This window comes from Dermacentor silvarum, chromosome 1 (assembly GCF_013339745.2).
Source record: "Dermacentor silvarum isolate Dsil-2018 chromosome 1, BIME_Dsil_1.4, whole genome shotgun sequence".
Lineage (NCBI taxonomy): Eukaryota > Metazoa > Arthropoda > Arachnida > Ixodida > Ixodidae > Dermacentor > Dermacentor silvarum.
This window is the reverse complement of record NC_051154.1, coordinates 157,962,797-157,976,305: the sequence shown is the minus strand read 5'-3', so window position 1 is coordinate 157,976,305 and position 13,509 is coordinate 157,962,797. Positions and strand designations below refer to the sequence as shown.

General features: G+C 46.7%; 1 protein-coding gene across 1 annotated transcript in view; it reads right to left on the bottom strand.

Moving 5' to 3' along the window:
• Positions 1 to 950: 950 nt before the first annotated feature.
• Positions 951 to 13,509, bottom strand: part of LOC119432039 (N-acetylated-alpha-linked acidic dipeptidase 2-like) — a 51,968-nt gene continuing 39,409 nt past the window's right edge. The window contains exons 14-18 of the mRNA XM_037699479.2: positions 12,629 to 12,710; positions 9,196 to 9,454; positions 3,350 to 3,431; positions 2,030 to 2,125; positions 951 to 1,181 (exon numbers count right to left, since the gene is read on the bottom strand). Coding sequence (XP_037555407.1) covers positions 980 to 1,181; positions 2,030 to 2,125; positions 3,350 to 3,431; positions 9,196 to 9,454; positions 12,629 to 12,710 — 721 coding nt within the window. The 3' untranslated portion in view covers positions 951 to 979. The remainder of the gene's footprint in view (positions 1,182 to 2,029; positions 2,126 to 3,349; positions 3,432 to 9,195; positions 9,455 to 12,628; positions 12,711 to 13,509) is intronic.

The following is a 13,509-nucleotide window of genomic DNA, read 5'->3' as shown; positions in this document are numbered from 1 at the left end:
TTCAGAGTTGAGAAGCCCGAGAATAACTCGTAGAAAGCCCGAGCCCGGCCCGGGCCCGCGTCAAAAAACCCGAGCCCGGCCCGGGCCCGGGTCAAAAAGCACACGCCGTGCCCGAGCCCGGCCCGAGCCCGTGAAAAAACTCCTCTACCCGGCCCGGCCCGGCCCGTGGGCCAGGCCGGGCCCGGGCTTTCGGGTAAGCCCGAGCCCGTGCAGTGCTCAAGTTCCCAACACCGCCAAGCGCAGGTGCCTTATTGAATAAAATTAATGTTTAAAACTAAAATGCGTCAGAAAATTCGTAAAGTACGACTTTCACACAAGCTGCAGACACGATTTCTTCCGACTGTTAGGCGAATATAGGAGAAAACAAATCTGTTACACGAAAGACAAACCTTTTTCCAGCTGCTGTTCGAGGTCTGTCCGAGTGGCCGCGGCTGCTAGTAGACGGTAACTTTAGCACCGCATACATCCACATTCCTGTCGGCCTTCCGCCTAGCGCAAGTGCGTTATTGTAGTAATTGCATTTTCCAAAGTAAAATGCGTCATAAAATTCGTAAAGTAACTTACACACAACCTGCAGACATGATATAGCATCGGATTGTAATTTGAATATACGAGAATACATGATTCTGTTACGCGGAAAGTCAACCACAAAGCCTTCCAGCTGCCATATGTTTTTGGGCCCTCCGCCTGGCGCAAGAGCGTTATTAAACTAATTGAATTTCTCAAAGTAAAATGTGTCAGAAAATTCCTCAAGTACCACTTACACACAACCTACAGACATGATATAGCAATGTCGCATTGCAATTTGAATATGCGAGAAAACATAATGCTGTTACTTATCACAAACTCATTTTCCAGCTGCCGTTTTTTGGATGAGCACGCCACGAAAAATCCCGGCCAACTAGAGGCTAACAGCTTCGCTGTAAAAGTGTAGCAATAAAGGAATGGTGTCACACAACTGTTGTTTATTTGGTGCGTTTCAGACCAGACCTCCTGACTCGGCGAACAGTGCCGCCTGCATAAGAGCGTACGCTGCAAGGGAGATGTGGCGCAGCAGTTCTTCTTCTGCCTTGGCCTCGTCCTCTTGCATGGACGTTCGCAGCCGCTCGAGCTTGTCCCGGACGACTGGGAAGGCCACCATCCTCTCATGGTTGGTGTCCGACTGGCCGAAGATGACGTTCCTGCGGGCGGGAATCGCGGAAGGCTCGGTTACAAAACGTCGAACTTGCGTCGCGTGATGACAGAATACGCACCGATTTCCGCAAGACGGACACAGTGTGCCACAAACGCAGCCGAATTTAATTAAAACATCATTTCGCGAAGGGTGTCTCGGCGTTCCGTAATTGACTCCCCAGCTTGAACAGAGGCAACTGCAGTGGCGAAGAAACTAACGCACGCAATCGAAAACGTCCGCATCGTTGATCTGAAAATAGTTCGATAATATGGCGCTTCGTGACTAAGGCAATGGCCGAAAAATGTCGACAGATCAGTGGGAGTGGGGCTATATAGTTAATCTTTTACATCAACCGCATCCTTTATGTGACTGAAACCGACAATTTCGGAACGCGCGTATAATCGGGACAGAGGCTACGCTACATAAGCACTGTCTCTCCGACGCATGTACCCACTTCTGCAGAAAAACCTGCGCAATTACAAAATGTCGGGAGAGACTTCGTGAAGGCATTTGTCCGAGTGCTGTCTGTTTAAGTTCTATCGTGCGACCAGATATTCCTGACGCTTGCTTACGTCATGCAACGAGTCACATCTGTATATAATTAAATCACTTGATTCCTGCATTATATCAGTACATATGGTCATGCAAGACGCGCGTTGACGAAACGAATCCCCTATTGTTTTGTAGCGCCACTCGCGACTACGTGCTGGGCCACGGCACCGATTTGGCGGCACCAGACTAACGATCATCCTGAGCACAGCTGGGGCATGCTCTTATACTAAGTATTGGTAAGCTACTGCAGTCTCACGGAGATACAGCCAAGAAGGGGCCTGTGCACAGCACGTGTGTACCGACCTCAGTTTTCCCTGAGCTGTGGCGGTCTCTACTTCTTGAACGAAGCTGCGCTGCAAGCCCATCATCTTGTCGTTGTACCGACGAACCTCCAGGGGGCTTGAAAGAAGGGTGAAAGGCACAATTGGGATCAACCATGTTGCCCTTTCTAAGAGCACGCAAGATCATGCGGGGACACGGGTTATGTTCCGACGACAAACAAGTGCATTTCAACGTAAGAAAGGAGGCACAGATTCTAATTGCTCTGGAGCATTCGCATGCTAGTGGATGGACTGATGAAAATTATGTTTTAATTTTTTTTAAATACAAAGAGGTACGACCTCTTGGTGGTTACAATCTGGGGGAGGAAAAGAAAAGGCATACTTGAAAGGGGCGTCAAAACTGTGCGCGTAGCGAAGCATTCGTGCAGGACTATGAGCACAAATTCCCACATATTGTCAAGGTGCATTCGCGTATTGTCCTCATTCTGCTTCAGGCAGAAAAGAAAGGAAGAAAGAAAGAAGGAAAGAAAGAAAGAGAGAGAGAAAGAAAGAAGAAGAAAGAAAGAAAGAGAGAGAGAAAGGAAGAAAGAAAGAAAAAAAGAAAGAAAGGAAAGAAAAGAAGGAAAGAAAGAAGAAAGAAAGAAAGAAAGAAAGAAAGAAAGAAAGAAAGAAAGAAAGAAAGAAAGAAAGAAAGACCCAATTACTGCAAAGAAACTCGCAATACGTATGCAGACTATATGCATGTGAGCAAACAGTCGCCCGCCTGTACTCGAAAAACCCTCAAGACCACAAGCTGCAAAAAGCTCTCGTGAACTTTGAAAGAGTCCTCTGGGCGAACACATTCGGCCCATTTGCCATTCTGTGACTGCACCATCTTCTGCTTGGCATTTTTCGAACAACACGCATTCACTCCACGGTTACCTACTCGCTTCCTGACCATACACAGCGCAAAGCTCTTTCCTTCCTTCGGCTACTGCGCCTCGTTCTGCGCAGCCGTGGAATCCCTCGGCTCTTATTGGTGCGCCTCGGGCGTGACGAACCTCGGTAGGGCAAAAGATGGGGTAATTGTATCCTAGAACATAGCGGCTGTTCGTGGCGAAAAAAGTGAAAAGCTCAATACTTTTTCATTGCACCAACGTAGGAATGTTGCGCTAGACAGAAGGGGGTAGGTGCTTAAATCATTACCTGCACGTTTTACAACGTAAATGTGATTGAACCACGAAGAAGAATCGATGTAATGGCGGTCTCAGTGTGTAACACAAGCATGTCATTTATGCTTGTCCTTGCACGTCATCTGGTGCTTGCACAAAGGGGAAAAGAGAAATCGGCTGATGTGACTTACTTCTTGAGGTCGGCTCGTGTGAGTTCTCCCTCGAAGTGGTTCATGTTCGATGTGAATTGCTTGAGGGCGTGACCAAGGCTATCTGCAAAACAGAAGGGACAAAAAGGCATAGGGTGATCACTTGCTCTGAATCCTCTACAACGCCTCGTTAAACTAAATGAATAAGAAAATTGAATAGAATTAGCGCAAATATTGCCAGAAAGTATTGCCATCTTTTTTTTTCTTTTTTTAAATTTGGTCAAATTGCTTGTTCTTCCAAACACTATATGTTTATGTCGGTTAAGCAACAAACTACTGCAAACTTAGCGTCAGAGAATTGCAGCACTTGTAAGAAACAATGCAGCAAAGCTTTCGTCACGTGGCATTATGTATAAGAGTTTAAAAGTATTCTTCTTATGATATGTCCTTTATAGTATCGCTCCCCCTCACTATGGCCTGTAAAGAAAGGGCCCTTTTAAGGTCTACTTTATTAAGGCGAAAGACTTAGATGGCTCATGGGTCGAGAAATGCGACGACCGTCCGGCGTTATGGACCAAAATTCAAGTGACGTCTCAGGTGACGTCTCAGACACATTAAAGAAACTATTATCTTCATGAGTAGAAGCAAGTTCGAAATGACTATGGAAGCTACAAACATAGCCACATTTGGTGACGCATGTGCCAGTGAGTCATCAATTGCTTTATCAATAAAACAGCTCGATTATCTCTGTTCGCGTTGAACGGACGCCCTTCTAAACAATCAGTGTGACCACAAAAGTGTCTGCGTGTGGTTTTCCCTGATTTGTTCATATTTGCCGAGCAATGTACACGTGTCTTATGACGTTTTGAGGAGCGTAACTACGCCTGAGAACTGGAAATAAATCTGTTGTTGAAAGTTAGCGCTGTGTGTTCGTCTAATGTTCGTCTCACTCTGCCTGAGCTGCAAGAAAGTACAAGGCACCATATATACAAGCCCATGTAGCTACCCTCGTCGATTACCTCAAAGTTGGCACGTCAGTGTGAAGTAGGGTGAATCAAATATAAATTTAAGAAGTAACAACGCGTTCGAATGAGAATGGCAAAGTAATTTTTAATGAATGTCTCGTGAGCGCGCAGGCGTTCGTTTTCATCCTCTTTAGCGTATGCTAAAGCTACTGTCAACCTTTAGTTACACTTCTACGCTTGATAATTACCACGTTTAAATATTTGTGTTCACGTCTTTTGACGAATTTCCGCTCAGTACGAATTACCAACTCGACCGAGCAGCAGCAATGCTTCTGTAGTTTGTCTTGGCAGTTCCATGGCAAAACTCAAGAAGTTGTCTTGCGTGGAAAAAGTTTGCACGTTAACGCGTTAACACGATAGCACGTTAACAGGTGCTATTGGCCCCGCATGAAAAAAAAAAAAAAAAGAGAGCCCCCCCCAAAAAAAAAAAAAAAACCCTCAAGGATAGGTTGGGTGCTGTGCAAGCGCAGTGACGCTAAAGCTATTTTTGTACGCTAGCTGCTTGTGTCCGCTGTATTCCTAAAGCTCAATGAACTGTACGGGGCCACTAATTTCCGGCATTTAAAAAATAACTTGTACCATGATGGTCAAGTTTTTTCTTTTAACTTTATTTTCATACTCGGGTAGCTTTTAATCTATTCCGTATTAATAGCTTTGGCGGCCACCCAAAGTAACTGTCTCATATCCTACGGGGCTTCTCGATATTCGCCACAGGCCCGCATGGTGGCTGCACCATAAATGTAGTTGTCGATATTTTACATGCCGTATGGTGTGACAAGAGCAGCACGCCTTGTTTCGTACTTGTTTCCTGGCTTCCCGGCTCACTTGTGCGCAGCCTACTTTCCGGAATTGCCTCGCGCTTTTTTTTATACAGGGTGTCGCAGCTAACACCAGCCAAGGTTTAAAAATATGTCGAAGCGCACCATATAGGAGTATGCGACTGAATACAAAATGTGGGCTATTGTATGAAGCAAGTCACACTATTTTTTGTATTCTGCTTAATTGCACAATTAGTCAATATTATTAAAGTACTTCGCAAGTTGGTGGTCTGCTTATCGCCATCATGAAGCGCCGCGAGGGAAGCACATCACTGCCGTAAATCGCGATACCAAATCACTGCCTTGTCACTTTTTCAACGGCAGCACATCCGGCTAAATGCGCTGTTCGTTCATACTCGGCACGTTTGGGAGCACTGCAATGGCGGCGCGCAAGCAGGTATGTCGCGTGCTTTTTTTTTTTTTTTCGTATTTCGCAGGCTTTCTTCAGGACACAGAAAGAAATGATCACATAACAACTATAGGAAGTTCAAACCTGCTGAATTATATGTTGCCTTGAACGCTCTACAACTTTCTCATTGGAAGTTTTGCCCTGAAATTAATACTTGCGAAGTTGGTTAATTAATATTGACTAATTATGCAATTAAGCAGAATACAAAAAATTTCGTGGCTTGCTCATAGAATGGCTAACAACATGTATATGGTCACGCCCTTCTACAGTGCTTAGACATAACTTTTTTTAAGTTGGCTAAATTTAGCTGGGACACCCTGTATATGCAAAAATTTGTTGCGATTAACTAAGAACAAGCGCAAATCGGAGCACATACATAATCGACGTACTTGTCGGAAATACTTGAGGAGCGTGAAAGGTCGGGCATTCAGATAGCGAGTGCTACGCGAAGCTATGAAATAAGAGCAAAGTGAAATAGCGACGCCACAAAAAAAAAAAAAAAAAAAATAAGGGTGGGGGGGACAGGCTGATGGCGACGCGAGCAGTGGTTGTGCCAATAGCATGCGGCGCCGATACGTGTACGTCCAAAGTTATATTGGCCCGCGGAGCCACCTCCAGCATCAGCAACATCTTTCATCATGCTGGCCTTCCAATCAAATGGAAGAGGCACTAATACGTCCTTTGCGCCGTGGTTGCTGCGCACTTGACGTACTGCGCATGCGATGCAAGCACCCCGAGCCATGGTCGTCACGAGCCGACGCAGCTGCAGCTCGTCAACAACTTGCGCCAGCGCGTCAGGAAGCGAAGGCTCAGTGGTACTGTTCCCAACCGATTTATAGCAACAGCGACACGGGAACGCGGATGCGTTTTCCTACAAACGCGTGTTCCTTTAGGAAGAGGCGCACCCGTATGTATATATATACAGGATGATATGATCTCGACTGGGTGAGGTAGGTTTTCACCGCAAGAATCGGGAGACGGCGACGAAGGCGGGCATCGTGATGTAAAAAAAGTCGTAGTTTCGCCCGAAGGGCGAAGCATCGATAGCGATAGCAACTTAGTGGACAACTATAAGAAGTAAGGATAGTAGTTTTATCGGCCGCATAAGCTTGCAAAGAGGCATACTAACTAAATGAACAAGCATGGTGTCACGCGCGCACGAGCAAACGTGAACACATCTCACTCGATGACCGCACACACTCGCTGTCAAAACACTGGAGTGAGGAAGCGCGGCGGCAGCGAGCGAATTGACCTTCGTGCCGCCGCTCGCATCAACGGGAACTAAGCCGCGAAAACACAGCGTACGGCGGAGTGTGTCCCCGACGCAAATGGCTTTCAAGATACAGCGGCCCGGAGTAGAACGCTTCCCCCCCCTTCCGTAGCCGCAATTAAGCAATTATGCTTAAGCAATTAATTAAGCAATTAGGCCTGAAGTAAAACGCCCCCCCCCCGCCCCCTTAAAAAATAAATTATGGAGTTTTACGTGCCAAAACCACGATCTGATGATGAGGCACGCCGTAGTGGAGGACTCCGGAAATTTGGACCACATGGGGTTCTTTAACGTGCACCTAAATCTAAGTACACGGGTGTTTTCGCATTCCCCTCCCTTTCCCCCCTTTCCAACCGCCCCCCCCCCCTTCCAACCGCCCCCCCCCCCCCCCCGGAGCGTTGCGCGCGACGGAAGACGGCGCGCTTCTATCCTACTTTCCGCCCTTGCGTTCGCGAGATAGAGCCGCGATCGCCCGGCTCACCCTCGCACCCTTTCACTGCGGCGCGCGGCGTCGATTTTCTCGCCCTTGGACTTTATACGGAACCACACGGCGACGGCCTAACCTTGTTTAACCTTATTTAACCGGCAACGGCCTGACCTTATTTAAGGTCGTCCATTCCAGGACGACCTTAAATAACCCCTTGCGTACAGCCGTTACAATCGGTGGAGAGATCCCCGCCGAATGGGTCATTCACTTCTCATGGTCTTTTGGTAGTCGAAGTCTGCTTGGGGTTGCGCCCCTGGAGCGGTCAGTGCCTGCGTGTTCAGCGCAGTCTTGTGTCCTTGTCAAGTTGTGAAGTCGACGGCCTCCTCCCCTTCGTGGCCTGCTGGTTACCCCTGTCAGCTCAGGACGTGGCAGGGGTCATAGGGGTGACGCTTTCTAGGGGATGAGGGCAATAACCTCGACACGGGAAAGCGAGCTTCCCACACTTGAGAGGTCGAATTCCCTGCCGATCATAACAAGGGTGATCACTTGTAAGTTTTATGCAATTTAAAAAAATCGCCTGTGGGAGATAGCATAATTCTTGTCCTTGAGCTGGATTATTTGAAGAGGCGGACATTACTAGCACGAGAAATCAAAACACATATTCAACTAAGTAACAAAAATTCACACATTACCTGTTTAATTACTTTACGGCACATACGGCAATTTACCAATTGTAGACGGTGAGCTTGCAAGCAGACGTATATCTACTTGAAACGAATTTCCAGGATGACAGCAGTTTCGAGATATTTCCCAACGTGTGGAACGTAATACATGGGCGTTCCAGCTGCTTTTGTGCTTCAATGCATAAAAGAGTATTTTGTTAAAAAAGTAAGTCGAACAACAGTACATTTTTACAGCAACTTTGATTGCGCATACCTCCAAACTAGCGTCATTCTCGAAATTAATTCCAAGTGGATACGCCTTGCAAGCTCCCCAGCTACAATTCGTAAATTGCAATAGTTGCCGTAAAATAATTAATTCAAAAGATAATTAGTGGATTTTTGTTCATAAGTTGAATAAGTGTTCTGATCTTTCGTGCAAGTAATGTCCGTCTCTCTGAATAATCCAGCACAAGGACTAGAATTATGTTATCTGCAGCAGACTTAGAAATGGTCACCCTGTATAGTATACCTTTTCTGGCACGCGCGATGCTTTCCATGCAGTATTTGTAAATGTTTCATGGTGCATCAACCAAGCCAAACATTTGGAGGACGCTTAAGCTTCGCCTTAGAGTGGAACGCGATAACATTCAAAGATCCCTGTCTGCTTCTCATGCTTCCCAGCAACTGCACGCTGGCAGCGAACGCTATGCACGAAGGCGAGCTGTCTGGTAGAAATTCGGCCTCTTGCATGGGCCGATATTCTGTTATTGTTTCGCACTTTTAATATTTCAGTCTTGACAAGATTTAACATAAAATGCATGCGCTGTCGGTTTTTTGTTTAAAACCATTTGTTTGTGGGCTGTCATTCTCATAACTTTGTAAAGAAGAAGTATTTAGTGCCGTATAGAATATCTTTCGCTCACAGGGCACCAACGCAGGCTACGGCGCCGGACGCTCACACCGGATTTTCGGCGACACGGGCCCTTAACGCTATAATACATGTCGCACGGTGAAGGTATATACGGTCAGGTTGACCCGACTTCTAGCATGAAATCCTGTATCCTGTTTCATTCTCGATGCATCCAAAAGCCTCCCCTTTACGAGTGAAACAAAATCGAGAACCTCCATCTTTAACGATGAAAAGAACGGGGCAAAGTATACCAGTACGAAGAGAAGCCACATATACGCCAGTGCTGAGGTACATACGTAGTTTCTCTCTGTGCGCTTATGAATGAACCAAGTGGTTATGCCCTTGCTGCGAGTGGCCGCGCGATTACCGAAGCGGACGCCAAGCCTGTCCGTGAGCTCCTTGTGTTGGGTGCTGAGCTCGTTGAACTCCGCGTTGAGGCGCGCGACGAGCTCCTTCAGGTCGTAGGGCAGGAGGACGGCCTCGGACCACTGCCACAGCAGAGCGATCAGCAGCTCCCGGCACATGCGGTGCACCCGGTAGCCCGGGTCGATGAACTTGTCCGCCAGTTCGAACACGTCGTACGACGTGCCTAGCGCAGGGAAGTACAGCCCCTTGCTCGCGTTGTTCTGCGAAGAAGAGCAGGCAACCAGCCGCCGCGCTATGCTGGTGAACGCCGCGGGGACCCGAGCGCGCAGCTTTTGCCGAACAACGAGCGCGCTCTCTCGTACAGCCTTAGCGCAGCATCTTGTTCCAAAAAGAAACGGTGTAGAAGACCTGAGGTTATAGTCACCAAATTATTAAACAGAAAAAGGAAAACGCTGGCTTTCCGTTTTCAGTGTGCGGAGTGACATGAGGTGTTCACGCGACTCGTTCGCACTGTTCCGTTGGCGCAGCTCTCCTGACGTCCATCTAAGTCACGGTGGCGTCTTGTCTGTTGTTCTCCACTAGCCTTAAGTGTAAGACAGACATCTGAAGAATATCTGCTCACAAGATTAATCAACTGTGTGGATATCTTCTCGCGCCCTATACTACTGCTGCCGCGTACTCTTTATTCTATTGACACCTATATCGTCTTCCTTAAACAGCTAACACAGTTTAGTATTACTTATGAATACAAGTTTACATTAGAAAGATGGCAAGACGCATGTTTTCTCTAGCACTCAAACACGAGATCGCGCTCCGCATAGGCAGAAAGTTTTCATTTTTCCGGGGCGGGAGGGCTGGGGCCCGAGCAGCTTTCCGTGAGCCATATATAATATAACCTTTAATAACAGTCGCACTTGAAGAAACTTCGTGTGACCTCGAAGAGTTGTTCACTGAAGTGACGCCCTTATATGAGCACATACAAGACCTCATAGTCGAAGATAGTTAAATTTCTCAGCCTGAGTCCGCTCGCACCATCAAGAGAGCGGCGTCTTTTTTTTTTTTTTTTTTTTTTTTTTTTTTTTTTTTTTTTACTGTGAGTCGGAGTATAAGCGCTGCTGCGCGTGACTTCTATAGAATTATTTTGCTGCTTTTGCTTTATCTTCGAAATTGCTGATGACATTACCCCCTGCTTATCTTTCACTGCATACATCTTGCCCTGTCCTATGCCAAGTTTTCTTCTTACTGATTTCATGCTGCTGCCATATTTTACTGCTTCCTTAATCTTTCCGGCGTTATAATTTCGAATGTCGCGTACTTTCTTCATGTTTAGCAGCTTTGAAAGCTCAGCGAATTCTATATGGTCTCATGAGTTACTTTCATGTTTTATCATTTCTTGATTAGGTCCTTTGTTACTTGGGAGAGCTGACATACTGGTTGCCTTGGTGCCTTACCTCCCACTTCAATTGCAGCTTCAGAAAACAGCCTAGTTACGGTCTCATTCATTACCTCTATGTTATCTTCATCTTCCTGTTCTAAAGCTGCATTTTTGTTTGCGAGTACCAGCCTGAATTCGTCTGCTTTTACCCTTACTGCGTCTAGGTTGGCCTGTGCTCTTTTACTCTTTGAATTGAGAGCAATCCTAGACCTCACTAACCTATGATGACTGCCCTTTACCCTACCTAACACTTCATTCTGCACTATGCTGGGATCGGCAGAGAGTATGAAATTCTTCCATTTCTTGTTTCTCCATTAGGGCTTTTCCAGGTCCACTTTCTGTTATTGCGCTTCTTGAATAAGGTATTCATTATTCGGAGTTTATTCCTTTCCGCGAATTTTACCAACATCTCTCCTCTACTATTCCTACAATCGATGCCGTAGTTGCAAATGCTTGTTCCACAGCCTGCTTGTTATACCCTTAAGAGTCTTAAAAGTGCAAATTGATGTATAACTCGCACCTTTACACCCATAAGGCTTTGAGGGGGTGAGGTAACCTGTCGAATGCTTCCATCCTTCCACGGTTTGCACCTGGCATCATGGCCTATAGTGGCTTTGGTGTGGCGGCTAAATACACAACGCCCGTTTACCGTGCATTGGGTGCACGTTAAAGAACCCCAGGTGGTGAAAATTAATCTGGAGTTCCACACTACGCGTGCCTCATAATCATGTCGTGGTTTTGGCATGCAAAACTCCAGAATTTCTTTTTCTCCACGTTTTGAGCACCAGAAAAGATGTATCATGTTTTGCGCACCAGTGTAGTATGCCATGTCAGTCCCAGCGCTTTTTCCTTTTTTAAAATTTTCTTGCTTGTACGGTTCTTCCGGTATCATTCACCTAAACGCGAGAGCACAAAGAGTCGGCAACTTGTGCGCTGAATCCGCGTGTACGCCAATTTCGCACGCATGCAGCAATATCCGGAAAACGAAGTCACGAGACCGCTCGATGCATTTATGCGGAAAGCATGTACTCATAGCTGTTTCGTTTTGTCTCGTCAGTTTCCGGCTTATTCTTATAGCAAGGCGAAACTGGGACAATGTACTGGAATTTTGTACATGTGCATGCCTGATTTGAAGCTCAAGTGAAAGGACGTCGTGACTTTGTTAAAATTATCCCCGTATTCTAGAACGTTGCTCCACTCAACACTCCACAAGGCTATGCCAAGGATTGTATGGCCGCCCGAGCCAAAGGGAATAGCCCATTAACAGGGAGTGGAGAAGAGCTTCGAGTCGATGATCGTTTGAGAATACGGGGGTAAGCTTCCACGACAATAAGAAAGCAAAGAAGAAAAAAAAAGAAAGAAAAGTATTATGAAGCATATTAAGAAACGGCGGGAACGAGATGTTTATAGTGATAGTCGAGGGTGCGTTTGCAAGTGCTTATGGTATGTTTTTAAGATCAATTGAAAGGGGGGGGGGGGGGGGAGGGGTATTCAAAACTTTTACGCGTTTGAAAGTTTTAATGAATGGTTCAACGCGTTCCGAGTGCCGGTCTTCGTAACGCAACGCAACGCGATATTCACTGTCGCGAGCCTACATTCTCTATGATAGACGTGGTCGGATCACTGCTGACGTCTGTGCCCGACTGCAGCTACGTCATTGGCTCGCTCGAAATGTGTCCGGTCTGGTCCAGCCGTGGTGTTTCTTTTTCTTTCTTTTTTTCATTTTTTTTCAAGAGGAACACTGATCATGATTGCTACGTTGAAGGCCGCCCGAACGACTGCTGCACCGAGCGCCATCTATGCTGCCCTAAGTATTTCGGCACGCACTTCGATAAAACTCGGGCATTAGCAAGATCCATCACAAAGTGAAATGAGAAGCAAAGCAGAAAGAAAACACAGAATCGATGGCGGCCCATTGAATCCATGTGGCTGTCGTGACGTCAAGCACACAACCCGCCAATAAGGACTGGAACTCGCACACGGCTGTTTCGTTTCTTACACCGAAGGCGACGTCAAGGCTTGGAATCCCGGCAAGTTGCACAAACGGTGTGAAGCCCCCGGTCTTCCTAAGCATGGGCAGACTGAAAAAAGAAAAAGAAAATACAATCGGCGATTACTCCTCTGGTGCGAGTTCATCTGATCATGTGCAATTAAAGGAAGCAGTCTTGGTGAACAGTGGGCCTTGTGGAACACCTTTATACTTGACATGGATGTAAGGGCAACCAAATGAGCTCTGCGGACATCTCCAAAGCGGAGGTAATGTTATGAAATCAGGGCGGATGCATCAGCTTAGAACGACAGAAAGCTCAGCAAGTTGGAAAGCTTGGATTCATGCGTGAAAAACACGGACACAAGAAGAACGATCGTTTTTGCTGCCCGTCTCGTTCTTCTAGTGGTCGTGTTTCACACGACTGCCTTTCCGTACCGCGTTATATAATATTCAAGCGCTCATAGCGGCTTTAATTCGGAATGAAGGATCTGCATATAAGTTCGATGGTATTGTCTCCAAAAGAGTTGACGCTCCTTGAAGACCTTTTCAAAACAGTCAAGGCTACCTGTTCCCCGACCAGAGCTGCTGGATCCTCTAAAGATGAGACGGAGAAGGTGATAGTTTTCCTCACGTCACCCACCAAGGCCTTGTGGCGTTGGGTTACAAAACTAGCCTCATTGCGCAGCCCGGAGTCGCGTGGTCCTGATCACTTGGTCACTGTTCGTAAAATTTCGAAAATATCTGTACGTGGCGAGTACCTATATGGTGTGTGCTCCGTCTCAACGACACAGGTTTACGCTGAAGCCGTGAGGATTCCTTCACGGGAGGCCATTTCGGCCTCTGACATGCTCATTTTTCTATTGGGACTAATATTCGTGCCATCCTCTCAT